General features: G+C 34.2%; 1 protein-coding gene across 1 annotated transcript in view; it reads right to left on the bottom strand.

Moving 5' to 3' along the window:
- Ret (protein kinase receptor Ret oncogene) overlaps positions 1-14,818 on the bottom strand; it is a 76,762-nt gene that overhangs the window by 589 nt on the left and 61,355 nt on the right. The window contains exons 8-20 of the mRNA XM_090179287.1: positions 14,042-14,264; positions 13,887-13,922; positions 12,282-12,497; positions 9,980-10,210; positions 7,785-8,035; positions 7,187-7,334; positions 7,008-7,115; positions 6,673-6,890; positions 6,479-6,601; positions 3,503-3,614; positions 1,901-1,997; positions 703-802; positions 197-302 (exon numbers count right to left, since the gene is read on the bottom strand). Coding sequence (XP_090035413.1) covers positions 197-302; positions 703-802; positions 1,901-1,997; positions 3,503-3,614; positions 6,479-6,601; positions 6,673-6,890; positions 7,008-7,115; positions 7,187-7,334; positions 7,785-8,035; positions 9,980-10,210; positions 12,282-12,497; positions 13,887-13,922; positions 14,042-14,264 — 1,969 coding nt within the window. The remainder of the gene's footprint in view (positions 1-196; positions 303-702; positions 803-1,900; positions 1,998-3,502; positions 3,615-6,478; positions 6,602-6,672; positions 6,891-7,007; positions 7,116-7,186; positions 7,335-7,784; positions 8,036-9,979; positions 10,211-12,281; positions 12,498-13,886; positions 13,923-14,041; positions 14,265-14,818) is intronic.

Consider the following 14,818-nt stretch of genomic DNA (forward strand, 5'->3'; position numbering starts at 1 on the left):
AAAACCGAATAACTGAAGTTTACAATACGAAAATTATCAAGCCTGGCAAGCCAAATTAGACTTGCTAATACACGTAGCATACAAAGGAATATAAATTATTTGAAGTCGATAAAAATATTTTTTCGTTGTTATTAGAAAGTGAGTATATTGTAATTGAAATAGTCAATGATCAAGTGTGATGTAAAGAGGTTCTTACAGCTACTGCGAAGAGGAGTGGTTGGCTCATCTGAGTCCGAATTGTTCGTCTCGCATTCTTGTCCTGACGCTGAAGGACCGTTGAAAAGTGCTAAATCCAAGTAAACCTGAAAATAATTGAAATCCACCAAATGATAAAGAATTATTTATTTTCCGGTATTAATGTTTTTTAAGATAAACTTTAGATTTAATAGACTTTTGAAAAATGTAATTTAAAAACCGTTATTTTTCCTTTACAATTCATAAATTAAGTAATTCTTATAATTTAGTATTTGGTATAGATCGAATATAAAATAAACGCTTGTGCAATTTGTAATTAAATGATATAGTTAATTATTGTTGATAGACCTTTTAAAACTGTAAAAATAAAATTACTGGTAACATTTGAAAGCGGTTTTGGGACCATAATATAGTTCTGTTCATTCTGTAAGCCACTTTAAGCAGGCACGGTAAATCCTTAATGACCCCGGAAAACCTTTGAACAAGAATACAAAAAATGTTTCTTACCGCAGTATCTTGAAGCATATTATCGAATTTTTGAGTTAGTTCCTTAAAAGAAGGTCTCTCGAAAGAATTTGCGCTCCAGCATTGTCTCATTATTCTGTACCTTCATTGTGAGCATACACAAAGCTTCGTTATAAACATATTTTAATTCCGAAATAGGAACCCCGAAGATGTTTATACTAGCCTAAATGTATAATTAAGGAGAATGACTTTAATGAGACAATCTTTAGCGTGGCTACCAGTTTCGCTCACGCTCGAAAAGTAAATCTGACAATGTCCCCTTATAAAAATCAAAGCAGCCTGGTGACGTTTTGTTTTGGATATTTTACCACGATGCTCACAGTCATTCTCCTTAAATTCATTCTTGTTACTCATGAAGAAATCGACATTTCAAACTTTTATTAATAATTGAAGAGCTGTTTAAATTTAAGGAACTATAAATATGTAAATCTACTTCAGTTTTAAACAAATGTGTTTATAGCTGCTGCGTGGCATTATATTTTCGGAGGTTTTGTATGAATGGGAACGGCATCCGAGTGGAACGTTCGAAATAATGCCAAATTTGATGTGGGAGATTATTTTGGTAATGAACCATTATATTTTAATGAGGCTCAAGCAAAATACATTTATATTGGAAAGATATCAAATATTCATAATTTGTTTAACAGGTTTTAAAGTTTTTAAATGTTTTCCTAACACGCCTGAAAACTCTCCCAGTTAGCGAAATTCGCGAGGGGCTGATCACTCCGAGTAATCGGTGTACAGAGCCGTACATTTGACTGTACTAATGGGATTACGCGTAATCTTTGAAGTCCCTGCCTTTGGCAGTGGTAATCTAAGCGTAATCCGGTGTACAGATTTTCTAACAGTGGTTAGCCCCTCGGAAATTCGATGATCAAAGTATAATGTATATTCGTTGCGTATATTTAACGCACAAATTTATAAAAATAGATGTTTAACTTAGCTCATCTCTCGTTATCTTTTTTTATACGTATAAGGTGTACTGGAAAAACCTCTTTGAAAATAGGACCGAATGTAATTAAATGCGTCGTTTTCCAAGGGAAACTACCTACGCCAGATTTTCCCCCTTTACAAATGTCAATCATTTCAAATTGAGTAAAATATAATTTCTAGAAAGTCCTTAAAACTTTTTACCAAAATTTTTATTTCGATGTAGTAAAAAAAATTAGATTTAACTCACAAAGCATCCCCGCAATATTCCGGTTTTTCCATCCGGTAACCTGCATTCAGCAATTGATAAAGTCTCTCAGGACATAATCCTGGATATGGCGAAGCTCCTACGAGGAAAAGAGAAGGCAATTTGTAAATGACTATGCCGTGCGTACAGAAATCTCAGTGTGCTCTTGGAAAAACTACGAAATAATTTTAGAAGGAACCATTTGCATATTTTCCTCAAGTGATTAAATAATTTTCTGTATTTTCCATCATATTGATAAAGTTATTTAGAGTGCTCTTCTCGTCACTAGGATTTTATTTATGGGGAAGACCATTTGGGCAGACATTTTCAGGATGGCAATTTTATGAAGATTTTAATAAAATCTTAATTCGAAAAATCGCTGGTTGTTACGTTAAACCTGGTGGTAGTAATGTGAAATTCGTTGTTCCACTAAAAAATGGAACTTTGAACTTTCTTTAAGAGATTTTCGATATAATTGACACTACCAATTGTGAGTGATGGCATTTCGGTGACTAGCGACACCACTGTTACTTGGTTTTTGATTTCCATAGTGCTAACGAAATCGAATATTCCCTGAAATGTCAAGAGCAAGTGCCCGAATAATTAAAGCTTTCATTCTTGCATTTGTGTATTTTACATTTCAGATATATAGTTATAGAATATAGTACATAGTAGGGCTGTGTGAGTACACGAACATCATTGGGTACTCGGCCTTTTTTGAGGTAGAGTACTCGAACTCGACCTCGAATAAGTAATTAGAGAATACTTGTCGATTACCGAGGACCAAAAAATTGCATACTCGGGTACCCGATTACTCGAATACGGTGCTCTCTAAACTCGTCCTATCCTCGTGACTTCAAAGTTTAAAGAGGGGTTTTACAACTTTTTGGGGGGCAATAAACGGTACCTACAAAGTTGTGGAAACTGTAGTTCATTTAAATTAAAGGAATATTTTTCAGAATTTAAATTTTATTTCATAATTACGTGAATAAAACCAGCTGCTAATCAAGTACTCGATAACCCGACTCATTAAAAATATTACTCGAGTTTTTTTTTAGTTACTCAACTCGAATAAGAGTAAGTTTCCCCTTAATCAAGTACTCGATTACTCGACTCGACTTGAATATTACTCGACTCGAATACTCGATGAAAGAAATTTGATATTCGATAACCGACTCGATTGCATAAAACCACTAATCGCACCGCCTTAGTATTTAGTATATTTATACAATATGAAGGTCGAACATTCTTTGATCCAGGTGAAATTGACATTGCTATATCGGGTCAGCTAGTTAACGTCGCAAAGTATTTTAAGAACTATCAATTGGATAACTAGAATATAAGTACATAATTCGGGTTTGATTACCACTTGAAAAACATTTTTTTTGGTTCAGAGTGTAAGAAAGATAAGATCAATATCGCGAGCACAAATGGCATTTTCCCTTTTACCGGAGCGATCCGGAAACGCTTCGAGATCGATCCGGTAATGCGATCTCAATTAGAAATGAAATGTGATCTGAGAGCGCTCTCAGAGAGTAAGAGGAATTCGCCTTTAGAGTCACCGCTGTCACTTGGTTTTCACTGCATTAAAAGAAATGAACGTACCCAGAGTAACTATTTCCCAGAGCACAATTCCAAAAGACCAGACGTCACTTTTCGACGTATACACATGATCTCTGAGTGACTCGATCGCCATCCATTTCACAGGAACTCGACCCTGTCACAGACGGAAAAGAACTTTAATTCATGATATTTCCGGCTTCAGAACCTCCATATAAGGACTGTTACCATCCCTATTAGTACGAGTTCCAAACTACTAATATGCATTCATTTCACACGAAATAAGCTTCATAAAAGCCCTGTTTCTTAAGGCTGTATCATTTGTTCGAAGTTTAATAGTCTCAAGCCTTTTGCAAATTTTGAAAGTGCATTTTCTAATTAAAATCTTATAGTTCTGTCAGATTCTAATCTGTAATATATAATAATAGATTCATTTGTTTAAAATACACATTTCATTTTCAAATAAATGATAAGAGGCACCCCAATATTATAAATCTTTTGTTCAGAAAAATGCTCTTTGAACCATTTCAAAAGATATTCGAAGAAATGATGCCAAACCGGTTAATTTCAAATAAAAGCTTAAGTTTGGAATTCGTGCTACTATAAAATCTTTGGAATATGGACAGAATCTCCCCATTCCAATTGATTGTTCGGACAAAATCCCCCCATTTAATTTTCTTTCCCGATTATCCTTTTCCCCCCATTTTCTTCCTATATTTTCCTTTTCCCTGAATTTTCTTCCTAAATTTTTTTTATCCCAATTTTCTTTCCATATTTTCCTTTCCCCTCAATTTTCTTCCAATATTTTAATTTTTCCTACCAATTTTCTTCCTATATTTACGTCCCCCCCCCCATTTTTTTCCTATATTTTCCTTTTCTCTAAATTTTCCTTTTCCCCGAATTTTCTTCCTATATTTTTTTTTCATTCCAATTTTCTTCCTGTTTGATTTTTTTATCCGAATTTTCTTTACATATTTTCCTTCACCCCCCGCAATTTTCTTTCTATATTTTCCTTTCCCCCCAATTTTTTCCTATATTTTATTTTTTTCATCCCAATTTTCTTTCCATATATTCCTTTCCCCCAAATTTTCTCTCAATATTTTCCTTCCCCCAATTTTCTTCCTCTATTTTCATTTTTCCCAATTTCTCTTCCTATATTTTATTTTTTTAATCCCATTTCATTTCCATATTTTCCTCCCTCCCCCCAATTCTCTTTCCATATTTTCATTAATTCCTTCCAATTTTCTTTCCATATTTTCATTAATTCCTTCCAATTTTCTTTCCATATTTTCCTTTTTCCTCCCAATTTTCTTCCTATATTTTCCTTTCCCCCTAATTTTCTTCCTATATTTTCCTTTTCCCCGAATTTTTTTCCTATATTTTATTTTTTCATCCCAATTTTCTTTCCATATTTTCCTTTCCCCTCAATTTTCTTCCAATATTTTCATTTTTCCTACCAATTTTCTTCCTATATTTTCCTTTTATCTCAATTGACTTCCTAAATTTTCCTTTTCCCTGAATTTTCTTCCTTTATTTTTTTCATTCCAATTTTCTTCCTGTTTGATTTTTTATCCGAATTTTCTTTACATATTTTCCTTCACCCCCCCCCCCGCAATTTTCTTTATATATTTTCCTTTCCCCCCAATTTTTTCCTATATTTATTTTTTTCATCCCAATTTTCTTTCCATATATTCCTTTCCCCCAAATTTTCTCTCAATATTTTCCTTCCCCCAATTTTCTTCCTCTATTTTCCTTTTTCCCGATTTCTCTTCCTATATTTTATTTTTTTCATCCCATTTTATTTCCATATTTTCCTCCCCCCCCCCAATTTTCTTCCTATATTTTCATTAATTCCTTCCAATTTTCTTTCTATATTTTCCTTTTTCCTCCCAATTTTCTTCCTATATTTTCCTTTTCCCCAAATTTTCGTCATATATTTTCCTTTTCCCCTAATTTTTTTCCTATATTTTATTTTTTCATCCCAATTTTCTTTCCATATTTTCCTTTCCCCTCAATTTTCTTCCAATATTTTCATTTTTCCTACCAATTTTCTTCCTATATTTACCTTTTCCCCCCATTTTTATCCTATATTTTCCTTTTCTCTCAATTGACTTCCTAAATTTTCCTTTTCCCCGAATTTTCTTCCTATATTTTTTTTCATTCCAATTTTCTTCCTGTTTGATTTTTTTATCTGAATTTTCTTTACATATTTTCCTTCACCCCCCCCCCGCAATTTCCTTTCCATATATTCCTTTCCCCCAAATTTTCTCTCAATATTTTCCTTCCCCCAATTTTCTTCCTCTATTTTCATTTTTCCCGATTTCTCTTCCTAAATTTTATTTTTTTCATCCCATTTTCTTTTCATATTTTCCTCCACCACCCAATTTTCTTCCTATATTTTCATTAATTCCTTCCAATTTTCTTTCCATATTTTCCCTTTTCCTCCCAATTTTCTTCCTATATTTTCCTTTCCCCCTAATTTTCTTCCTATATTTTCCTTTTCCCCGAATTTTTTTCCAATATTTTATTTTTTCCTCCCAATTTTCTTCCTATACTTTCCTATTCCCCCAATTTTCTTCATATATTTTCCTTTTCCCTGAATTTTCTTCCTATATTTATTTTTTTTTTAATTTTCTTCCTATATTTTATTTTTTTCTTTAATTTTCTTCTTATATTTACATTTTTTCTTTAATTTTCTTCCTATATTTTCCTTTTCCCCCAATTAAGACGTGTCGTTGAAAATATTGTAAATGTTCTTGGTTGTCGTGGAAATAAAATTAATGCATTGAAATATAAATCTAATTTAACTTTAAAAATTAGGCCAAAACTTTAAAATCAATTTGGACTTACTTGGGGGATTTTGTCTTTTACTGGGGGGATTTGGTCTTAAAAAAGCACATCGGGGGGATTTTGTCGGGGGATTATGTCCTAGATCCAAAATCTTTCAACAACGATATAACTATATTTGAATGACCGGAAGACCAAACATTTTCATTTCGGGGATAATTTATTCATCCTTACCTTGCTCTTCTTAAAGTACGTGTCACCTTCGTAGACATCTCTACTGAGACCAAAATCGGATATTTTTACAATTTTTCCGCTACTTAACAGGATATTTCTTGTTGCGAGGTCACGGTGAACTAGCTGGAAGTGAAAAAGAAATTAAAATTGCTTTAGATGATGGTTAAACAAACGAGAGCAGAAAATTCCAGTACCTTCATATCACTTAAGTATGCCATCCCTCTGGAAATTTGCCAGGCAAAAGATAGTAGATCTTGTTGCGTTAGTACCGTGCTATTGTTTAAAAGGTAAGACGGATTGTCGATTGTTCGTAACTGAGCCGTTTGGTCAAAGTCCGTGTGACGACATTGACGCAGATACGACTTCAGAGATCCCAACTCGGCGTATTCCACTATGACATACAACGGCCCATCTGATCAATAAAATACCGATTTTCGCAATTATTATTTTACTATTGAAAATATTGCCTGATGATTTCGCCAGGTTAATTTTTTATTAAATAAGTATTCTATGACAGCGAAAGAACTACCTTTCGTTGTACAGGCTCCTAATAATCGGATGACGTTTGGATGTTGAACCTCTTTTAATAATTGGAATTCTGAGATAAGATCCATCAGTTCGGAGGATGATCCAGTGCCTGGAAATTTTAGCAGGGTATAAATAAGCAAATGAATATTTAGTTTCTTAATTGAAGTCAAAGCCACTCACTCTTCAACATTTTAACTGCCACGGTTGTATATGCCTGCAGTCCATTAATACCCCAAGCTTGAGCTTTTACTACTTTTCCAAATTCACCTTCTCCCAGCGTCTGTTCAAAAATAATTGTCTCTCTTTGAACTTCCCATTTAGTTTCGTACTGTAAAGTAAAAGTTATAATTAGTATTTCTTAGGTTTAGAATGTGACACTGTGGTAACTATATGAATGTTTGCGTTTTCGGTTAAATAACAGCGTTTTTAATCAACACGTTTGAATTTTGTAGCCTTGTACGCTCTAGAGTTAATAATATTTGAAAAACGGATATTTGATAACCTCAGATATAGGATTTTTAATGAAAAAATATCCGATATGTCTAATATATGATTTATTTCTCCAATTGTATTCAATTTTCAAAATCCGGAGATATATTGCAACATTATTCATTGTTTCTAAAGATGCTTAGCTAAGCCAGCCGAAACTAGTTTGACCCAGGCCTAGCCTTAAAAAAAAATGTGTTTAAAATAAATGTAAATTTAACGAAGTTCTTTCCTAATCTATGATTACGAATGTAGGAAGGGTATTCAAAAACCCTTATCATGCAGGACGTACATCACATTTAGTCGAGCAATAAGTTTCGCTCAAGGTTTGAGAGTCGGGAAGAGACAGAGATCGGTCATCGACGTAACCCGTTGGAGCGTCCGAGAGAGTCACGTTCACGTGCTTACTGTTTTGCAAGTTCTTTTTTTGTCTTTGGTTTTTCAAGTAAAGTAGAAGAAGAACGCTGATTGTCAAGATCAAACACGGGGCGATCACGAAAATCAAAATGCATTTCGGACCACAAACAGGTTCCTTTGAAAGTTCTGTAATAATCAAAATACTTTTCAATTAGTACAATTCTTACAGTATTCAACAGAAAGCTTACACACAATGTGTTATTTCAAAATTAAATTGAAATAGAATCTACGCGCAACGAGTCGGTTCTAAAAAACCTTCGCTTGTTTGTTAGGTGTATATCAGTTTGGAAAATGTGTATGATCACATAAATTTTAAATTTTAAATTTCTTAATTAAAAATACCATGTTCACGAAAAACGCCCAAAGATATAGAGCTAAATATAGCTTCGCAAAATCGTCTTGTGAATATACAATTCATCTTCCCTCTGTTATATTGGTTTAAATTGAAAATCACTCTATGAGTCTTAACGTAGCTTGGGACATTTCGGATATCGGTTTTAATCAGGCATTCAGTTATCTTTTTTATTATGCCAGAAATAAATTTCTTAAATTTAAATGTTTTATAATATTTTAGAAATACTGAATAAAATGTCAGAAACAAAAAGATATGCCAATTTTTCTAATGTGTCTAACCGAAATTTTGAATATATGTTTCAATCTAACATTAGGGTTTTCGATTATTGTTATACTCTTTCTCGAAAATACAGACAAATAATATCTGAGGTAAAAGTAAATGCCTTTATCAGTGACATTCATTTATATCTTTAAGCCGATAACAAATTTAAGCTTCTGAATATGTCGAAGATAGATCTGGTAACCAATGGAATGTTTTAAACCTAAAGAAAGCACTTTTATTTTATATATCTTACGTCGTTAAGATAGCCTTAACTTCTTAAGAAAACATTTTACCATCTCTTTTCCCATTTACACGAAAAAGCGGTTATTTTTTGTGGCTATAATAGACGAGAGCAATCGTAAAAAAAAATAATACAACTGCTACCGGGGAAGGCTATTGGAATGGTCTTGAGATACCAAAAAGGTTTAATCTCCTTCGAGTCGAAGAGTCTACTGACGAAACAAAAGAATTTTCTAGATGGACAACTTTTGTTTAACTCGCTTCTCAACGTGAGCCGTTGCTATCGGGAAATGCCTTTCTTAGAGACAAAAGTAAGATAATTCACTTTAGTCTTATTTCCAAAAATACTGTGGCCAGCAGACAGCCTTTGCAGTAGAGAATGGAATTTTAAATGTTTTGTTATTTGGTAGTGGTGATGTGAAGACCATCTTTTACGAAATTTTTGTTGGATCATGGAGTCTCCGTTTAAAGTATTATATTGATCTAGGAGAATTGTGCTACTCTATTTCGGCTTTTCATATAAACCATTCAGAATATTATTATTATTATTATTATTATTATTATTATTATCTATAGTCATTTAGCCTGAGTAAAAAACCAATTTCTGTTAATTAATATACAGGTTCAGCCAGCACTCTATTGATTTTCATTTATTTAAAAAAATTAAAATTTTATTTTAATATTTTATTTGATCTTTGCTAATTCATTTAATATATAAATTTAGCTCAAATTTAATTTCAAACCCTTTTTCTTATAAGAGTAGTCCGGGGCAGCAGTTCTACTCATATCGTTATGCGCTAACGAAAGATAATTTTCGTTCAGTAGTTAACGATAAGAATAGAATTGCTGTCCAGATGTTATTTATCAACCTGCGGTTTTCGTTTGGTAAAATTTTCTAAGGATTCTTCAGATAAGCTACAGTCGCGCCAAATATGTAAGCAAAACTATCCAAAGGGATTTTTGCTGTAAGTTTTTACGGGATTTTGATTGAGAGTAATTTTTAAGGGATTCGATGAAATCCGCTTATCGTTTCGTTTTAGATTAAATCTATCGAAACGCTTAGGAATAGTTGGGGAAGAATCACTCTTCCGTCTACAGAAAAAAATTAATACATTTTTACGATCGTCCATTCAAGGGAAAATCACGCAGCGTTACATTTTATAAAAACTTATTGATCGTTTACATTTTTAAGCGGGATGAAACCTTTTACGAACCTGTTGGTCGATAAAGACCGGAGTGACTTTCAGGCTCACGGACGTCGTGGGTGGAAGTCGAACTGGCAATTTGAAAATCCGTTCTAGAGGTCATGTAACTGGAAGATACGTTTCCGAATTGATCCGCAACGTAACAAGTGCATACATCCGGGGTTTCGCAGAAGCAGCTTCCCATGGCCATGTTAATTCCTCGACTTCCGGTGGATTCCACGAGCTCTCCGACGACGTGACCTGGAAATGCGAAATAAAACACGTTTATCTAATTTGTAATCTCCGAACATGAACATGGGAAATTGTCTGGTGCAGTGGTGACTTGCCTTCATTTCGTTCATCAAGATAAGAGTATTCAACTTTGAACTTTTATCGGATTCTAGTATAGCGATACGACATCGTTCAAAATTCAAATTATGTAAACAAAGCGGCTGCCACTTTTGGTATATGGACCAAATTGGCAAATTTAAAGGTCATTGTTAAATATTTAGAGCATGATTGTGCCTCTGAAATATTTTTTTTGTTATGATCTGATTAATAATTGGCTGCCAGCCTGCCACTCGTTTGCCGGGGCCTATTTAGTTATACTTTTGCACGATAGGTAGCTCAAAAAGTTGCTTTTTAAATCATGCTAATCCTCACAGAAATCATATTGATGAAATGGCATTTGAATACTACTACTTTGACGAATTCCCGTTAGAGTTAAGACAAATTCGCGTTAAAATCTCGCAAGAATCGTTTTACAAAAGATGTTTTATTATAATATTATTATTTTTATGATAATGTTATTACCATGTATATTCGTAGGCTTCCTTTGATTTTTAATTTTATATTTTACTTTTCCTCGGAACAATATTAGCAACAAAAATACATTTAAAACCTTAAAAGTATTTATAACGTGAAAGCACCGAAAGTCGGCATTTACTCGGGATTAGAGTAGCTAAGGGCTATAGTTGATGGCGGGGGAGTGCTGGGGGAAGGTAATGGCTTTTGCCTGTTGGCGGTCAAGAAACGACCAAGTTTTTTCACTCTATGGGAAATTGGGAATATCTTGAGGGACACTTGAATGGCCCTTATCCTTAAAAATGTGGAAAAAGCAAAGCTTTAAAAAACAGTAAAGATAGCGCATCGCTTTAAGCGATATTTCGGCGTCTAATCACTCAGAGGGTCGTTATATAAAAGAATGGTTCCTAAAGCGTCACGGATAATGGATTTTTAATACAGAACGGAAACCGTTTGTGTATAACCATGTCATCTTTTCAGCCATTAGTCTTTATAATAAAGCCATCTAGTAAGACCTTTGACCTAAATCTAACCAAACCAAAAATTTATACTTCTATATAATAGTACCATTTCTTTCTCTGTATAACAATTTTACTGAATTGAGTTGAGCTCCAAATAAGGTTAGTTAACACTTGAAAATAATATAAACCTGGTGACGCGTTTAGCTTATTAGTTTTGAAATTTGCGTACAAATACGCGTTTGGACACTGAGCTATTCTTTGTCTGATAGGTCACCGAAATAAGGCTCTGTTTAAGACTACTTATAAAGAAAATATGAAAGAATTACTTTACGAGGGCTCTACTTTGCCCCTTGGATCAATCCGAGCTTTACATCAATGCGCGCGTGTACCACGTGTTGGAGGGAAAATCTTATTCTCAGAATCCCGAGAGCTAAATGAGTCAGATTCAAAATAAACGCCTCAAACAAACACGGAGATTAAAACAAAATACGACAAATTTCCTTTTCCAAACACGCAAACTGACGAGATAGATTTAGATTTATGATTATTGCCCAAACTTTTCTAATTTGTGTTATCATGAATATATTTATTCTTCGGGAGAATTATGTTGATAATATTTTCAGCTATAATACAATTGTATTTTAAGTTAACGCTCGCCGTAGTAGCTTTTTGTGGTCTAGTGAAAAACCAGCTATAATACGATTGCTTTTTTCCGTTGATGATCGCCGTAGTAGATTTTTGTGGTCTAGTGAAAAACCAGCTATAATACGATTGTTTTTTCCGTTGATGATCGCCGTAGTAGCTTTTTGTGAACCAGTAAAAAACCAGCTATAATACAATTGTTTTTGCGCGGACACTTGCCGTAGTAGCGTTTTGACTCTAACGAAAAACCAGACCTTAAGCTTAACACATTAAGTTTGGCGTAGTGAAAACGAGTCTTAACGCTAGAATTTTTAGCTATGCCAATATCGGATTTCAGTGAAGCTTTGCATAAAATTGTAGAAATTTTCCTTGATTTTTCCCAAATAACCCAGAAATATCACCTTAACATTTTCTGGCAAACTTACTTGCACAGTCTTGAGGGCACAATTTGGGGAACATATCTTCCAGCTCGTCACAAATCTTGTTTGGGCAATCCTTCAAGTTAGACGAACACGTTCCGTATTCAAACGTTGGATTTTTGGCCAAATTGAAATCTCTCCATTGACAACGTCCACTTGGTGTTCCAAAACCGCGCGAGGACACGCAAGATGCTTCATTGTTCATTTTGGCACACATACTATCTAAAGAAAATGGTGCTTAGTAAATTGGATTGAAATTACTTTTTGCATACCATAAAAAATTGTTATGTTTTCCATTTATAAATTCATGTAAAACACCTTAAGGAAATGATATGAATTTATTTATATGTGAATAATTTCATGGTTACACTCTCAAAAATGATTTGAACAGTTTGAGCACTGGAAATAACACTGAACAACAAAGAAAATGTTTCGGGCTCAAAATTAGCTGACATTAATATATTTTGGTCTGCTGAACACGAATATGACAATGAAAACTAGAGCTAACCAACATTTTTTATTGTCATATTCGTGTTCAGCAGACCAAAATACATTTATATCGGCTAATTTTGAGCCCGAAACATTTTCTTTATTGATCAGTGAATTGATTTAATTAATTTAATCAAGATTTTTAAAAGAAAGTGAAACCACCAACTTCAGTTAAGAACTAAGGAACCCTTTATATATGCAGTCGAATGCTCTACTACTGACCTATTTCCCCTTGCGTGCGGCTGCTTCGTTTCATACCGATTATCATTTTACTTCGAAACATCAGAAACAGCCCATAATATATTATGTATTAATGTCTATGTATTATGTAATAGTCAGAAATAGTTCAATTGGTTTAGGAAACATTCCAAAACATTTTGTTTGTTGTTCAGTGTAACATGGCCTTTTTGAAGTTCAGTAAAGACTATAATTATAATTGAAACACCTATTCACGTTCCAAGTAAGTAAATATTCCTTTGTTATATTAGGGATGTCTAGAAACTTTCTATCGGCGGCTGGGAAATATTATCCGAAATATTATTAAAAAGGTCTATATGAAAGCCAAAAAACCCCTTTTTAATAATAATAATCAGCTAGGCTAATACCCAAGTCATCAAGCGACTTTTAAAGCCATTTATTCAGGTGACCGGGTTACAATACGTAGGAGGGTGGTGGCCAGCCCTTAATGCCACGTGAGCGAACAACAGTTTTTATGAATGGGGAAACCGAATAACTCAGGGAAAATCCCTTTTATCAAAACTCAAGGCAGAAGGAGTTGTTTCTAGTTTTCACCTAGAGTCACAATCTGGGATCGAACCCGGCCCCTTTTTTAGCGAGGCGAAAGTGCTAACCACTCCGCCACCCCACTGACATAATAGAGAGAATAACCCTTAAAAATCCTCACTAAGATGGTGCACTGCTGCTACAATCTAGTGACAAAGACTGGAAAGAACTGATCTAAGATGGTTTTAACTGTTACTCCACCACCCCACTTTAAGCTAGCGTCGCCCCCCTTTCATAAATCTTTGTTCCACCTCTGCACCGAAACCAGCTACTTAAATAGATAACTTGCGAAGAAAAATATAGAAATTCTTAAAAGAAACGTGAAACATTATACATTACTTAAATTATCAACACCGGACAGTCCTTCTGTGTTATCTGAACAAATACAGAAATAAATAAAGAATATCAGTGTATGAACATTCAATGACACTGTATCAATAAGGAATCTGTTATTGCGTTGAGAAAAGTCGCATTTGAATATGAAGCATACTAACCTGCTAGAATATTAATGCGGAAAATATGATGAGAGGACTCGTTTCGAATGAACCAGGTAACGTTCAGTTGAACGTAAGTAGAACTATACTTCAGTAGACTTTCTTTGTTATTTACATAAATGATCCCAGTGTTGGGAGTAATGTTGAAAGGGCCATCTTTCTTCAAATTGGAAATAATGAATCTGAACCCCGATTCTTTTATGACCAGAAACGGTTGTGCCACCTAAAAAAGATACCATTGACCATAAGTTAATGATACCTCTAAGTACACAAATAAGCCCTTTCAAGGAGGAATCTTTGTCCAGAAAATGTGATGTCAAATCTTGTCCCTCCGATTCCCGCAAAAATGAAAGATTTGAAAAATATCTCTGACCCAGCGCCGCTGTGCGGTCGAGAATGAAACTATATTGGGAGGGGCTACTTTTACTAGTCGGACCTTAGTGGGGGTGCCTTAGCGGGGTGGAGGGGGAGAGGGAGAGAGTTCATTCGTTATAATTTCAGTCACATGAGAGAAATAAACCAATAGCAAAAAAAAACGTTTTTCTGCCTCTGCGGGGGGAACGAATTTTCTAAGGGAATATCGAAATTTACCTCTTTTGGGGAAGTTCAAGCTAGCCTTGCACCAAACAGGATTAAAGAAACGTAAGATTCGGCAGTTCCAAGTGTATGTTAAGGCTACTTTGATACGCAGTACGGAGATACATAAGTCGATATGGACAAGCATTTCCGCCATAGGCAGCATAGCCATTTGTGTACTTAGAGGCATCATTAACTTAT

Source organism: Leiobunum rupestre, chromosome 6 (genome assembly GCF_980474605.1).
Source record: "Leiobunum rupestre chromosome 6, qqLeiRupe1.1.hap1, whole genome shotgun sequence".
In the NCBI taxonomy this organism is placed as follows: domain Eukaryota; kingdom Metazoa; phylum Arthropoda; class Arachnida; order Opiliones; family Sclerosomatidae; genus Leiobunum; species Leiobunum rupestre.